This window comes from Acomys russatus, chromosome 5 (assembly GCF_903995435.1).
Source record: "Acomys russatus chromosome 5, mAcoRus1.1, whole genome shotgun sequence".
In the NCBI taxonomy this organism is placed as follows: domain Eukaryota; kingdom Metazoa; phylum Chordata; class Mammalia; order Rodentia; family Muridae; genus Acomys; species Acomys russatus.
This window is the reverse complement of record NC_067141.1, coordinates 43,037,663-43,053,497: the sequence shown is the minus strand read 5'-3', so window position 1 is coordinate 43,053,497 and position 15,835 is coordinate 43,037,663. Positions and strand designations below refer to the sequence as shown.

At 37.4% G+C, this 15,835-nt stretch overlaps 1 protein-coding gene across 3 annotated transcripts in view; it reads left to right on the top strand.

The window, feature by feature from the left end:
• The window catches only part of Smc5 (structural maintenance of chromosomes 5), a 77,121-nt gene that overhangs the window by 20,746 nt on the left and 40,540 nt on the right, over nucleotides 1-15,835 (top strand). For all 3 annotated transcript variants that reach the window (XM_051146261.1, XM_051146260.1, XM_051146259.1), the window contains exons 7-10: nucleotides 1,041-1,202; nucleotides 4,012-4,083; nucleotides 11,775-12,030; nucleotides 14,449-14,603. In XM_051146261.1, coding sequence (XP_051002218.1) covers nucleotides 1,041-1,202; nucleotides 4,012-4,083; nucleotides 11,775-12,030; nucleotides 14,449-14,603 — 645 coding nt within the window. The remainder of the gene's footprint in view (nucleotides 1-1,040; nucleotides 1,203-4,011; nucleotides 4,084-11,774; nucleotides 12,031-14,448; nucleotides 14,604-15,835) is intronic.

The window sequence follows — 15,835 nt, the reverse complement described above, 5'->3', positions numbered from 1 at the left end:
TATTAAAAATTAAAATTTCAGGGCTAGAGCTATCATTCAGTGACACTAAAAACATTTGTGTGTGTGCCTAAGAATTTAGTTGAGGTACGTCACATGCAGCTGAAGTATCTTAACTGTCTTCTTATACTTTGTAATTTTCCTGACTCTGCTTTATTTTTTCTGTTTAAAATATGATATATATATTTATTACCTATGACCAGTTTGAAATAAATAGAGGATTTCTTGATACTTAATGGGTAGAAACATTAATTTTTATGGCACTCTTACTTCCTCCAACCAGGTTTTGCAGATTCATTTTTCTTAACTTTTTTTTTAAGAGATTGATTATAATCTAATTATGTTTTGGGGTTTTTTTGTTGTTGTTTGGTTTTGGTTTGTTGTTGTTGCTGTTGTTGTTGGTTTGAGGCAAGGTTTTGCTGGGTAGCCTTGGCTATCCTGGACTTTCTAGCCCAGGCTGGCCTCAAACTCATAGAGATCTGCCTGCCTCAGCCTCCTGAGTGCTGGGGTTATAGGTGTGCACTTAAGCTTGTTGGGGGGGCGTTTCTTTTCACCATGTGGGTCCCAGGAATTTAACTCTTGTCAAGTGATCTGGCTTCATAGCAGGTGCCTTTGCCTGCTACGCCATCTCAATGACCCAGACATTGTTTTTATCAAGCTAGTAGCTACATGTTTCATTCTTTTTTTTTTTTTTTACCCTTTTTTTTTTTTTTAACTTTTCAAAATTGAAATTCTTTTGTCTGTTTACTTAACTCCATAATCTTGTCTTTATTGATAAATTAAAAGAAAATCTCAGCCGGGCGGTGGTAGCACACATATTGAGTCCCAGCACACAAGTAGGCAGAAGCAAGCAGATCTCTGAGTTCAAGACCAGCCTGGACTACAGAGTGAGTTCCAGGATAGTCAGGGCTACACAGAGAAGCCCTGTCTCAGCAGGGAGCGGGGACGGATAAAAAGAAAGAAATCTCTGCTTACACTTTGGCTTTAGGATGTGTTCATTTAAATACTTAGTATTAAGTTCTATTTCTTGGATTATTTGCAAGGAATATGAGAATGTACGTCAGGAATATGAAGGTGTGAAACTAATTCGTGACCGTGTGAAAGAAGAGGTCAGAAAACTTAAAGAAGGGCAAATTCCTATGACCCGTCGAATTGAGGAAATTGAAAGGCAGCGTCGTACTTTGGAAGTTCGAATCAAAGAAAAGGTACTTTTGTTGTTCAGTTTTGGAATGCCCAAGTTTTATATAAAACAGAAAAAATACTTCTTGTGTCTTTGAAAGTATTTTCTAGGGTTCATTTTCAGCTTTTCTTCTTCAAGCTCTCTAGGATTTAATTTAGGATTTTCAAGAGCTTGTTATGATTGAAGAGAAATGTTACCTTAAAGAAATTCCAAGATGATTGTTGCTGATACTGGCTCAGGTCTAGCTATATTGTCTTAGTACTTAAGACTTGGAGGCAAGAACTTCGTTGTGACTGAGAGGCCAGCTTGGCTACAGAATGAGAAAGCGTCTTAGCTACAAACTAAGACATCCCCTTTCTTAGAAGCATTGAGAGTTGTGTGTGTGTGTGTGTATGTGTGTGTGTACCTGTAAATGTATTGTGTATCTTTTATAACTTTAAATTGCTTATGGTGGTGAATTTTAAGTATTTTAGGGTTTCTGTTGCTGTGATAAAACACCACAACCAAAAGCAACTGGAGGCCGAAAGGGTTCCACATCCCAGATTACATCCATCACTGAGGAAGTCTGGGCAGGAACCTAGTACAATAAACTGAAGCAAAAGTCATGGAGAAGTGCTGTTTCCTGGCTTGTTCTGCCTGCTTTCTTATACAACTCAGGACCCCTGCCTAGAGGTGGCACAGTGCCTGGCCTCAGTGGGCTAGGCCTACCCATGACAGTTATTAATCAAAAACATACCCTACAGACTGTGTACAGACAATATGGGTGGAGCCACTTTCTCAACTGAGGTTCCTCTTCCCCTGTGACTCTAGCTTGGGTCAAGTTGGGGCGGGGCGGGGGGAGGGGGAACCTAGCCAGCACAAGAGGCTATTTTGAAAATGTTTAAATGTCTGCCTGTAAAATATGGTAGTTTTCTCCTGGCTATGGGGCACTATATCCTCACAGAGGATACCTAAAACTGAAGATAATAACAAGCTCTATGTAGTTTGAATATCTTTTTGCAAAATGTTTAGGACGAAATTATTTAATCCTTCAGTGTTTCAGGAATTTACAGTGTTTCATAGACTTTGCCAACTAATTATTCATAGTGTGAAAATCCAAAATGTGAACCTTTTTGACCAAAGAGTTTTGAATTTTGAAACAGTCTGGATTCCATTTTTTCAGATTTGGGATGGTTAATCTGTATTTGTTGCCCTCATCTGTGTATATACACATGTATTATATGGTGACATTTTCTTCTAAGGAAAGCACATTATATTTTTTTATTTGACATGCCTGAATTATCAGTAGGATCGCTTTTATTTTCTGTGCATTGGCGTTTTACCTGCGTGCATGTCTGCGTAAGTGTTTTGGATCCCTTGGAACTGGAATTACAGACATGGGTGAGCTTCCATGTGGGTGCTAGAAATGGAACCCAGGTCTTCTGAAAGAGCAGCCAGTGCTCTTGCCCACCAGGCCATCTCTCCAGCCCTGCAGAATGACCGCATTTTTACTTTGGGACCATTACAACGTGAATAAGGCTTATCTGAATAAACACATTGCAGTCCCTCAGCAGGCAGCCTGAGAACTGAGAACGGCTGAAGGAGAAGCTTATTTATGGACATGCTGCTCACAGTGTGATTGATGTTAGGAACAGGACAGCAAGGCAGCTTAAGACTTTACAATGGCACACAGTTTAAAAATGATACACACACACAAAACTACAAATAGTTTATTCCTGGAATTTCCTGTTTAATATTTTTGGGCTTGACTTGACAGTCCACAACCACTGATGGGGATTACTATGATACAGCATAAGCAGATCCAGAATTTTGAGTGTCACTTTGGAGATCCAAATAAATTCAGTGAAGTCAGAGTCCTGACATCTACTCAGCTACTTCTGATGTACATTAGATAACTCAAGTTATTAGTCATTTAAAAATTTCAAGCAAGATTATAGATTCAGCTTTTTGACAGGTCTTACCACTTTATGATTAAGGACCGTTAAGTCTCCAAGCTTCCTATAGTAGTTGGAAATCATGCTAATGGTAGTTGGTTATAATTAAGTTGTGGATTTAGAGTTGCTTTGTGGTACCTGAAATTACTGCAGAATTACTTTAAAATTTTTATGTTTTTATGGAGTGGAAAACAATGTCTACAATAAATTAAGGAATCATATAAAACACTTGTTTTCTTCTCTGTTTCCAAAAAAAAAAGTCAGCTATTAAGGCAGTCTCAAAAAAAAAAAAATTCTATGAGCCCATGTTTATATAGAAATATTTTTGAATTCCTTTCCTGAAGAGATGCCTATGGCTTCTGAAGTGGCACATTCTATTAGTATATGCATGTATATTTTAAAATTATTACTCTCTAAATGAAACAGCAATAAATAGATAATTGCATTCATCATATTCTCTTCTCTTTCAGCAGAAGCCTAACATTCTGATTTTATCTCTCTCACATCCCAGAGAACCCCTGTAATGTTATAGATAGAGGCCATTGGCTCTGAGTTAATACCCATCTGCGTTGTAAATGCTCATGCTGTTGTTTAGTAGTTGCCTGGTCTGCTCTGTCTCATCAAATTGTTTTCATAGTCAGACAAAATATCAAGAAAACATACGTAGGAACAAATGTGTGCACATATAATACTATACCTATTTTTCAGTATTGATAAGAATAACCTTTCTAGATTGCCTATACTATTAGTAATTTTGGTGATAATTAGGAATTTGATTTGAATTAAAATGTAGGAAAGTATTCTTGGGGCTTGATTCACATAATATTTGGATGGAAAGAACCATATAATTTGCTTAATTGAGTTTTTAATTAACTTTTCCTTTTTGATTCAATCTTGCAGGCGAATGATATTAAGGAAGCATCTCAGAAATGCAAACAAAGGCAAGACTGTATTGAACGGAAGGACAGACATGTAAGACTCCCTGGCAAAGGTTGATTACCTTAATTATTCGGGTGGGTTGGCACATGCTGTCTTTCAGAATTAGAAATAACATTATTCCAAGCCTCCCAGCCCTTTGGAAAATAATACAGAGTTGGCCTGCCACCCTGTATGATTGATGTTTCTCTCTTGCGGCTTTCACTGACTTCTATATTTAGTGGTATATGGATATACATTATATGTATGTATGTATGTAGATGTATGCACACACACGTCTATCCATCTAGGAAAGGTTCTCTGATCTTACCTGTTTGGTGCTATAATTATTCCAAATGCTGTTCTGTCCCTGGATCAATATCTGTATGTAGATTTGGGAAATTTCCTGTTACAGTTTTGTTGAAATTGTTTTCTATGCTTTTGGGATGAAATTATTCTTCTTACAATCATGATTTATTTTGGTCCTCATACCTCATAGCTCTTTTGGTTTTTTGTTTTTAAGATTTATTTATTTATTATGTATACAGTGTTCTACCTGCATTGTTCACCTGCACTCCAGAAGAGGGCACCAGATCTCATTACAGATGGTTGTGAGCCACCATGTGGTTGCTGGGAATTGAACTCAGGACCTCTGGAAGAACAGTCGGTGCTCTTAACCTCTGAGACATCTCTACAGCCTCACCCCATAGCTCTCAAATGTCGTTTGTACCTTCTGTTTTTATCTCTTGATTGCCTGAATGTTCAGTTTTTTTCTACCATTAAGGGGTTTTGTGGAGCTTTTTATTCGACTTAATGAAGTTCCTATTTTTATTATTTCACATTTATTTAGTGTGAGTGCACATGTGTGTGCACGCGCGCTGTGTGCCATGTTAGGTGGGTGTGTAGAGGTCAGAGAACTTGTGGGAGTCAGTTCTGTCCTTCTGCCATGTGGAACTTAGAGACTGAATTCGATTCTTTATGATTGCTGGCATGCACTTTTACTCACTGAGCTCTCTTTCCTATGAAGAGTCTCTTTCTTGAACTTACCATGTACGTAGTCTAGGATAATTGTGAACTCTGGCTTCTCCTGTCTCTGGTGCTGGGATTAAAGACATGAACCACTACAGGACTTGATGTATGCTAGGCAGTCACTCTGCCAACTTAGAGCCACATTCCCCAACCTCCTGTGTGTGTTCCGTGTTCACGTTTATCTGGTTCTATGTGAGGCTCACCTTGAGTCCATCCTGCTTAGAATTCCTGAGTTTCTTAGTTCTGTTTAATGGTTTTCTTTAATGTTGGAAAGTTTGGGGCGATTTGTTTCTTCAGTATTTTTTCTCGCCTTCTGAAATAGAATATTACATGGTTGATATACCATTGGTCTCTACAGTTACGGTTTTTCTTTCTTTTGTTTGTTCTCAAACTGCATAGTCTCAGTTGATTTTGTTTTGTTTAGTTATTTTTTGTTAAGCGTTTTAAAATCTACTTTTGAGTCTCTTTAAGAAACAAAAATCTCATTTTGATTAGAGCATTCCAGAATTTCTAGTTGGCTGGTTTTTGTACTGTTTGTTTTTAGTGTCTCCATCTATTGATAGTGTCTCTTCAATGAAACTGTTAATGTTTTGTTTAAATACGATTTTCTTATGTTTGTAAAATATAAATAGACTTTTTAAAGTTTTTAGCGTTCTCTAAGTCCATTTTTGGTCTAATATGGATATTTTCTGTTGATTCTTTTTTGTTTTGTTTTTTTCCCCTGTATGGCTGCCAAACTTTCTTGAGTTTCTTAGAATGTATTAACCATTTTTGGGTTTTGGTCAAAAGTGTAGTTTAAATAACAAAATGTGGCAAATTAAAAGTCAGTTTCACCAGGTGGTGGTGGCTCATAATCCCAGCACTTGGGAGGCAGAGTCAGGCAGATCTCTGAGTTCGATGCTAGCCTGGTCGGCAAAGCCAGTCCGGCACAGTCTAGGCTACACGGAGAAACCCTGTCTCAGAAAGCCAATCAATCAATCAATTAATTAATTAATTAAAAGTCAGTTTCTTCTTTTCGTGGAAGCTTGATGTTCTTCCTCACTGATGAGCAGTGTCCACTTGGTTGTGATTCTAAGCTTGAACCTAAGGCCTCTCCCTCCCTCCAGGCAAGTGCGCTACCATTGAGCTATGTCTCCAGCCTCATTAGTGGCATTGGTCATTGTCTAGTGACTTTCTTTAGTCTTTAAATATTGAGTGGCTTTTAAGTCACTCTCAGGTTAGTTTCCTCACACCTGGACAGACTTATTTAAGTGCCTGGAATCGTTATGTGAGCCAGGCTCTGAGGAGTGGATATGTTGGGCTGTGCCCTCAGCACTGAGTCCAGTCATGTTGTTTGTTGATTTCTAAATAAGTGTTGCCTAGATTTTAATAAGCTTTCAGTCATTGCCACTGCAAATATACATATCTGTTCCAGCCTTCACTTCCTGTTTATATAGAGCTCAAGGTATAAAACAGGAGAGAGCTCAGGTAGCCCAGGATATGCACTGTTTATCTAAATGTTAGGACTCCAGGAGTCTCCAGAGACCTGAATGAACAGCTCAGCCCTAGGTTCTCTTTTTAAGAATTTTGCTTTGCTTGTTGTTTGCTACAGAATGTTATTCTTATCTCTCACAAATGTTAATCATCTCTCTCCTCAAGCCGAATCCTGCTGCTTGTTTTTGTCAGTTGTGTTTAGGAACAAAGTTGATTTGCACTGGGTAAACTGTGAGATTGGATTAGGACAAGCCTTTTGAATACTGTTTCTAGGTAATGACAGTTCTTCAAAAATTGTTGGCTACCAGCTTTCATTCCTTGTGGGTAATTATCAAGAATATCTCTCAGAGGTTAAGGGCACTGTCTGCTGTTCTGAAGGTCCTGAGTTCAATTCCCAGCAACCACATGGTGGCTCACAACCATCTGGTGCTCTCTTCTGTTGTGCAGGCAGAGCACTGTGTGTGTGTGTGTGTGTGTGTGTGTGTGTGTGTGTGTGTGTGTGTATAAAATAAATTAATTAATTAATTTAAAAAATAGAATATGGCAGAAGTGGGGAAACAGGTAGATTTGGGAATTGGACATGTTTAAAACTACCAAGATTCAGCCTGGATTTGGTTTGGCTAGTAGACATTTCCCAGTGTCCTGCAAAAATGAGATTAAAAACATTAATTTTGATATTTTTTGTCATTGTTCATTGGTTTTATAGAGAAGGTTGTAGAGTTCCTTATTTCCCTATCCTCTAGTCCATCTTTTCTATATCTAAACTAAAGTGTTGCTGGGCTGGTGTGGTGGCGCACGCCCTTAATCCCAGCACTCGGGAGGCAGAGGCAGGCAGATGTCTGTGAGTTCGAGGCCAGCCTGGTCTACAAATTGAGCCCAGGATAGCCAAGGATACACAGAGAAACCCTATCTCAAACAAACAAAAACCAAAAAAAAAAAAAAAGAAGAAGAAGAAGAAAAAGAAAAGTGTATCTGGGGTTTTAATAAGAATTGTGTTACACTTTGGGGGAGAATTGAAATTTTCACTGTTTTGAGTCTTCCACTCTAGCAACACGCTATGCATGCACTTAGATTTTTTTTTTCCTTCTCCTGTCAGCATTGCCTGTTTTGGGCACACATTTCATATGTTTTTGCTTTTGTTTGTTTGTTTTGGGGGGACGGTTAAACCTTAATCTATTCTTCTTTAAAATACTAAGTACCATGTAAATAGAGATAGCCTTGGTTTGTTTTTGTTTTCTTTTGTGATTTATTTGTGTTAAGTTTCCTCTTCTAGCCTTACTCCACTGGTTAGTATTTCTAGCACTGTTGAGTAAATGTGATGAACAGAGACTGTTTCATTCATGTTCTTAGAAATCATTGGGTTTCCACAATTAAATATTTATGTTGTAGGCTTTTTATAAATAGAATGAACTTTATCAGAATCAGAAAGTTTCCTACAGAATGCTTTCTGAAAATTTTTTATTTTGAACAAAGCTAAATTTTTGTCAAATACCCTTCTATCTCTATTGATATCTTTGTATTATTTTCTTCTTTAAACTATTGGTATTTTTATTTGTTAGATTTATATTAGTTGTTAGTTAGCAAATCAACCTTAATTCCCTAACATGAACCTCACTTGATTGTGGTATATAAATGTGCATTTTTCTTTCTCACATGTGAGTAAATTCTTCTTGCTAACATTTTGTTAATGGATTTTTCACTCTGTTCATGAGATAGTGTTTTTCTGTAGTTTTCTTTTTTCACTGTGTCTGTTTGGAGGTTTGGATAATAACTAGCTTTTTAATGTGAATTGGGAAATGACTTTGAAAGGGATTGTGTACAGGACTAGTGTTAATTCTTATTTATACATTTCTTATAATTCTGAAGTGAAATTATTTGGTCCTAGTTTTTTTTTTTTTTTTTAATATTACTGTATTTATTTATATGGGAGCTGGGTGAACACTCATGTATGAGACAAAGGACAGTTTGTGGAGGTTGGTCCTTTCCTCCCACTATATGGATTCCAGAGATCAAGTGAACTGAGGTTATCAGGCTTGGTGGTGGGTATCATTACCAGCTGAACTGTCCTGCACGATCCCTGGAAATTTATTTTAGAAGTACTTAAAATAGCAAATTCAATTTCCTGAACATGGCTTTTAGGTTGTTCAAATAGTCTCTATTTCATGTTCTTATAAGTTCTTATAAGTTTTGGTGTTTTGTGTCTAGATAGCAAATTAGTTTGCTTTGTGAGTATAATCGTGGTGCCCTTGAGTACATATCCAGAAGCTGTAGTGAGATCCATGCGTTATTTCATGGGCAAGTTGTGTTTGTTCTAGTTTTTCCTCCTCATTCTCTCTTTACTAAGTGTCTTGCCAAAAGTTTGTTAATTTCACTGATTTCCTCCCTCCTCTCTTAGTTATCTTGCTTTTCTTTGCTTTCCTGTTTTATTTTTCCTTTCTTATTTTTCTTCGCTGTTTGATGTGGTTTTATTTTGCTCTTTTTCAAAGGTCCTTAAGGCATTCGGGAGCACTCCTGGTGCTGTGCGTTCTTCTTTCCTCACTGTTTGAGCTCTGCCCTACACATTTTTATATGTTATAATTTCATCTTCATTCAGTTTAGTGTATAAGTTCAGTTTATTGTGTTTTCCAATTTTCTTGGGATTATAATTTATTTAACCTGTTTGCCATTTAATAAGCTTTTAAAATAGTTTCTAGTTTAGGACCAGGAAAGAAGGAAGTAATTACCAAAGAATAGGTTTGCAGAAATACAGTTTCAGAAGCTGCATGGTTTTTAGTGGTTTACATTGTCTACAATATAAGGAAAATATCTTTGAAGTTAACTAAAGAAACACAGAGACCAAAAAGATTGACTTTCTGTGTTTAGGTTGAAGTCACATGACCTCAGGCATAATGATGGATTAAAGAAGACAGTGAATCAGGTGCCAGAGCCATCAGTCTGTAAGTAGTGAGGGAGAACTTTGAGGGAAGTAGTTAATTCACAATAGGATGATGGGTAGCAAAGTCTGATCCCATAATAGTGTAAAAAAAAAAAAAAAAAAAACAACTAAAGATAAGTGCAATTAAAGAGGGAAGGAAGGTAATTGCCAGGAGGGGATCTAAACGTAAAGTACAGAGTTATTGCCAGTCATTATGGAGAGGGCTCAGTAGAGAAATATCTTCCAGAAACACCCAAGATTCAGCTAGAATAAGAAAGTACATTCATTCAGAGAGATTGAGCAACACAATAGTAGGATCCAATAAAACCTGGAGCTGTGAGGTTTAAACTTACTGTGTGCTCAAGCTCAACATCCGTACCAGTCATGGTGGGACTGGTGTGATTATTGATGTTTCTTGATAGTCTGCTGGATGAGGGTAGCAAATGTGTTACAGTTGAGAAAACGTGGCCTAAAAATGAGTCATTGAGATGCATTTCTATTTTTTAAGGTTAAAGGCTATCTTTTGGCAAACTTTTTTGTCCAATCCAGTATTTTTTTCTTTTCTTTTTCTCTTTTTTAATAGTGTGGTTCTGTGAGTACAAAATGTGTGTGTGTTCAATTTCTTTCTCTTTGGTGCACTGGGATTGTTCATGTGCTCGGTGTTACCTTTTTCTTGTGCTCTGACATGCTCACTTGTTCACCTGAATCATCTGGATTTTGTGGGTTTAAGGGATGAATCTGTGACTTCTTGTCTATTTCTTTCATTTCCAATGTGTGTGCACTTATATGTAAAAATCTGTTATTTTATTTCTCTGTATTTGATGTAGAAGACAGAATTTGGCTTACGTTTACTTTCTTGATAACACCAAAAAACTTTTGAATTTTCAGAAATAAATTTCTAACAAGAAGGAATAAACTGCTACTTCCATATGACAAAACATGATACTGGTGTTAAGTTTTTGTTTTGTAAGAGTGTGCAGGGAGGGTAGTGAAACTACATTAGTGAAGCTTAAGTGCGCCATTTTATACAGATAGTATCTATAAACAAGATACAAGCAGGCACTGAAGAAATACAAGGTTAAAGACATTCCATTATAAATTATTTTTATTTGGTTTCATATTCTTTTTGATTAATTTACTATAACTTATAGTGGAAAAGAGGAAAGAAATGTGACTTAGAAATAAAATTATGAAATGTACTCCCTTTATTTCAGTACAACATTTTATTTATAAAAACAAATTAAATGTAGAAGTATTTATTTGTATATATTATTTATTTATTTATTTTAGATTTTAAAAAGTATATATGGGTATTTTGCCTTCATGTATGTCTGATGTTCCTAATGTTCTCAGACATTAGACGAAGATGCTAGATCCTCTGAAACTGGATATATAGGTGGTTGTGAGCTGCCATGTGGGTACTAGGAATCAAACCCAGGTCCTTTGAAAGAGCTCTTAACCAGTGAGCCATCTCTCCAGTCCCCCATTTGTGTTTATCTTAAAGAAAATGGTGGCTTGGTAAACTATAATTTTGATTAAATTCTGTTGACAACAGGTGGCCAGCCAACATATCTGATCTTTTTCCAAAGATGTATTTATTTTATGTATGTGAGTGATCTATCTGCATGTATGCCTGCATACCAGGTATGCACCAGGTCCTAGTATAGATGGTTATGAGCCACCATGTGGTTGGTGGGAATTGAACTTAGGACCTCTGAGGAGCAGAAAATGCTTTTAACCTCTTAGCCCTTTCCCCCCAGTACATCTGATTTTTAAAAATAATTTATTCTGATTATAAGTAAAAAGGTTTAAATATAAAGATTGATGATTAAAATTTCAGCGTTAACATGAGGTGTGGTACAAAATAATTTCGTTGAAAGAAAATTGTTTTTGTTTAAAAGTAAGAACTTAGAATTATTATCATTTCTTTTTAAATTTTGGTCCTATGTGTGGTATATACTTTCTGTGAGTAGTTAGGCGTCTGACTTTACATGTTTTTTTTTTTTCCAAAGTATTTTAATAAGTAACTATGTTAAATTGCTGTTAAGTACTTTTGATATACTTAGGAACAAATAAAATTACTGGTAGTTTGATGGGTGGTAAATAATCTGCTGATAAACTATTTAAAGAAAGTAGTGCTCATCGGGTGTGTGTGTGCATACCTGCATAAGGTTCTGGTGACCTAGCCCCAAGTTCTCTGTGTCCTATGACAACTCAGCTCTTCCAGTGAGCACCACACCCTCGTCCTAGGTAACTTAAAACTATGTTTCTGCAAAAACCAAATAGACTAGAAGAAACAACCTCGGGTACTGACCTACTTTTGCTTTGTTAGATTAAGGAACTCCAGCAGGCCCTGACAGTCAAACAGAATGAAGAGCATGACCGGCAGAAGAGGATAAGTAACACCCGCAAGATGATAGAAGATTTGCAGAATGAGCTCAGGACTGCAGAAAACTGCGAGAACGTTCAGCCGCAGATTGATGCCATCACAAATGATCTGAGGCGAGTTCAAGAGGAAAAGGCGTTATGTGAAGGCGAGATCATTGACAAACAGAGAGAAAAGGAGATGCTGGAGAAGCAGAAGCGGAGTAAGTTTCCTTGGGGCAAAGAATGGTTTATAAAATGGAGACTTGCTTATTTCCCTTAACTCTAACCTCTTCATACTGACTCATCTTTGATCCATTTGGATCTGTTTACCTGAGTGCTGGGTCATGCAGTTGAAAGGAGCGCAGGAAGAGTGGCACTCTCTTTCCTTCCGCCAGACCCGCTCTTAACTCTTAGCAGTTTACTGTGGCACTCTACTTCTATTCATCACATATTTCAGTTATTTCACTATTGCTTAATTAATTTTTTATTCTTTTTAAAATTTTATTTATTAATTCATATTACATCTCAGTTGTTATCCCATCCCTTGTATCCTCCCATTCTTCCCTCCCTCCCCTTTTCCTCTTATTCCCCTCCCCTATGACTGTTCCTGAGGGGGATTACCTCTCCCTGTATATGCTCATAGGGTACCAAGTCTCTTCTTGGTAGCCTGCTATCTTTCCTCTGAGTGCCACCAGGTCTCCCCCTCCAGGAGACATGGTCAAATATGGGGCATCAGAGTTCGTGTGAAAGTCAGACCCCACTCTCCACTCAACTGTGGAGAATGTCCTGTCCATCAGCTAGATCTAGGTAGGGGTTCAAAGTTTACTTCACGTATTGTCCTTGGCAGGTGCCATAGTTTGAGTAGAACCCTGAGGGTGGATTGGGACCTGTGACCCACCCACGCAAGCCCACAGAAAGCCTAGGCACCAGTCGGGCACACAGTCTACAGTGGATACATTCCCAGCCACTGCCCACACCCCGAGAAGGAAACAACTGCAGCCTTACTTGGTGGGTGAACTCAGTTTTGGGACTGAATCTGCATCGGGGCAGGGGGGGGGGGGTGCCTGAAACCTCCTGGACTAGGGAAAGCTACAAGGGTGGATTGGCCCTCTGAACAGCCTCCCTGACCCATGCAAGCCCACAGAAAGCCTGGGCGCCAGTTGGGCATACAGTCTGCTTAATTAATTTTGCACACCTTAGTTTTCTGTTTTCTCTATGTAGATTTTAGCTTAAAATGTGTCCCCCTGCCCTTTTTCCCCCTCCTGGGATAAGATTTTTCTGTGTAGTCCTGGTTGTCTTGGAACTCATTCTGTAGACCAGGATGACCTTGAACTTACTGAGATCCACCTGACTCTGCCTCCTGAGTGCTGGGATTAAAGGTGTGTGCCACTAGCTTCCTTTTTATTTTAATTTCCAAAATGATTACATGAGTAATACTGGCATTTGTTATTAAGTAGTTGTCAGTGCTGACTGTCCATGTGTGTGCTTAGGTCCTAATGCAGTGCTCCATTCTTGCTTTTCACACTCAAGCCTTGTTACCCATCTCTGCTTTCTGTTTGCAAAGCTAAAGTTTTGTTAAGTACAATAATTGTACTTTTCTTAGCAATTAGAGTTCTAAACTTATTTATATCTGAGTACAGTATAATTGAGTTGCCTTTTATTGATAATATTTTTAAAGGTTTAATTTGCCTTTTTTAGAAAATACCATTAGTTGTAGCATATCTTTAAGTTAAAGACAAGTTATGACTGTGTAGATGGACATACGTTTGTCACTAGGCACATATGGAAGTCAGAAGACAATCTCTTTTTTTTTTTTTTTTTTTTTCCGTTTCTTTTCTTTTGGATTTTGATTTTTGGTTTTTGGTTTTTGGAGACAGGGTTTCTCTATGTTATCTTGGCTGTCCTGGACTCACTTTGTTGGCCAGGTTGGCCTCGAAGTCACAGTGACCCGCCTGCTTTGGTGGGGTCTGTGGGGCAACTTGAGGTCATCAGGCTTGCGTAACAAGCACTTCCGTCCACTGAGCCATTTCACCAGTCCAGCATTTTCTTAAATTTGGAAAGAAAAAAACCCAACTAGTCTTTGTTTTTGTTTTTGTTTTAATTCTGCATCTTGCTGTTGTGCCTCCATCTAACCAAACTGTTTGTTTTCAAGGCCTTCTCCATGGTCCTCATCTGGGATTTGTCTTAGACCTTTTCTGCACTGAGTAAATCTATTCTTGAATTCTATTATCTCTTCCCCACCCCCTCCTCTTTATTTCTTTTATGTTTGTAGAAACTTTCTAAGAAGAGATACTGAAAATTAATTGTTTTACTTGAGAACATCTAAATTTAGTATCCTCCTTTCTTGATTTTGTAATATATTCAGTTCTACATTAAAGGTAATTACTTTCAAAAGAAAAAAAAAAATTTCTTGTGGCCCACTCTTCTGTTAGAAAAACTGTTATTTATGTCTTTTTTATATTTCCAGATGACCTCTTTTCATAGCTTCAGGGTCACTTTTTATCATAAATGTTAAGTAATTTTGAAAGATTTGTTCTGGGTGGTATTTATGAATAATCTCTAGATAAAAATATTTTGTATTGTTTATATGTTGACATACTAATTTTTCAGAGAAATAACACCTTTCCTTAAAATTTTAGGTGTGGGTGATCATATCATACGTTTTGACAATCTTATGAATCAGAAGGAAGATAAGCTGAGACAGCGGTATCGGGACACGTACGACGCAGTGGTGTGGCTGAGAAATAACAGAGACAGGTTCAAGCAGAGAGTCTGTGAGCCCATAATGCTCACGGTAAGATTTTACTCTTACTGTAACTTAATATTAGTACAATTAATATTTGTAATATATTATTTTCTTCACTGTTAGGTGTGCCTGTAAGGTCAGTTCTCAAGAAGCCAAGGCAGGAGGATTGAGAATTTGATTGTTAGCCTTAGGTGTAAGTTAAGTTCAATGCTAGCCTGGGTTACATAGTAAAACCTTGTCTTCTAAAAGCAAATAAAAAATAGCAAAGAGAATATTTTTCCAAAATTAAGAAGAAAATTTATGTTTTGATCTGATACAGACTGGAAAAAAAATCATTGCTATAAGTTATAATGCAAGTATAGTTTTTGGTTTTTGGTTTGTTTTTGAGATAAGTGTTTCTCTGTGGAGCCTTGGTTGTTGACAACTCACTTTGTAGACCAGGCTGGCCTTAACTCACAGTGATCTGCCTCTGCCTCCCAGAGTGGTAGGATTAGGGGTGTATGCCACCACACCTGGCTTATTTACACATTAAAAAACAAAACAAAACAAAAAACACCTCAGTGATAGTTCAAAACGTAATCAAATGTGCCGTCTGGCTGTCTGACTATAGCGCGTCACCAGGCCACATCACTAGCTGGGGCATATTTACATGTTTAACTACATGTTAGTATTTGAGACCAGAAGATGCACTCTACTTTCATGGAGTGGCTTTTTGCTTTTCTAGCTTCTCTTTCCATGTATAACTACATTTAACCTTTCAAGTCTACTTGAAAGGAAGCTACTTTAGCAAGTTAAGAGTGTATACATTGGAAATGTCATATACCTTGTCAGTATCCCATTTCCATGATTTGTTTCTAACAACTCCAGTCTAGAAATTGAGAAATGTGTAAAATATTTATAGATATTCTTATAGTATTTTTATGTTTATAATAACAATTATACCTTATATTAACATAGTTAACGTACATAGAGAAGAAAATTTATACAGACACTGGTAGGTGAGATAAATCACCTTTATACTCACAGAATACAGTTCAACTATTAAATGCTGTTGTGGGGTCTGCGGTGATAGTTCATTTGGTAAAGTGCTTCCGGACAACTGAATATGATCCCCCAGAAACCCATGTGAAAAACTAACTGTGGTGGCGTGCTTATAATCCTAGCACTAGGGAAGTAGAGGCGGATGGATCTCAGATTCTCTTCCAGCCAAGCTAGTCTACCAGACAATAGGCAATCTTGCCTCAAAAAACAATGATAATTGTCCTCTGACCTCCACTTAA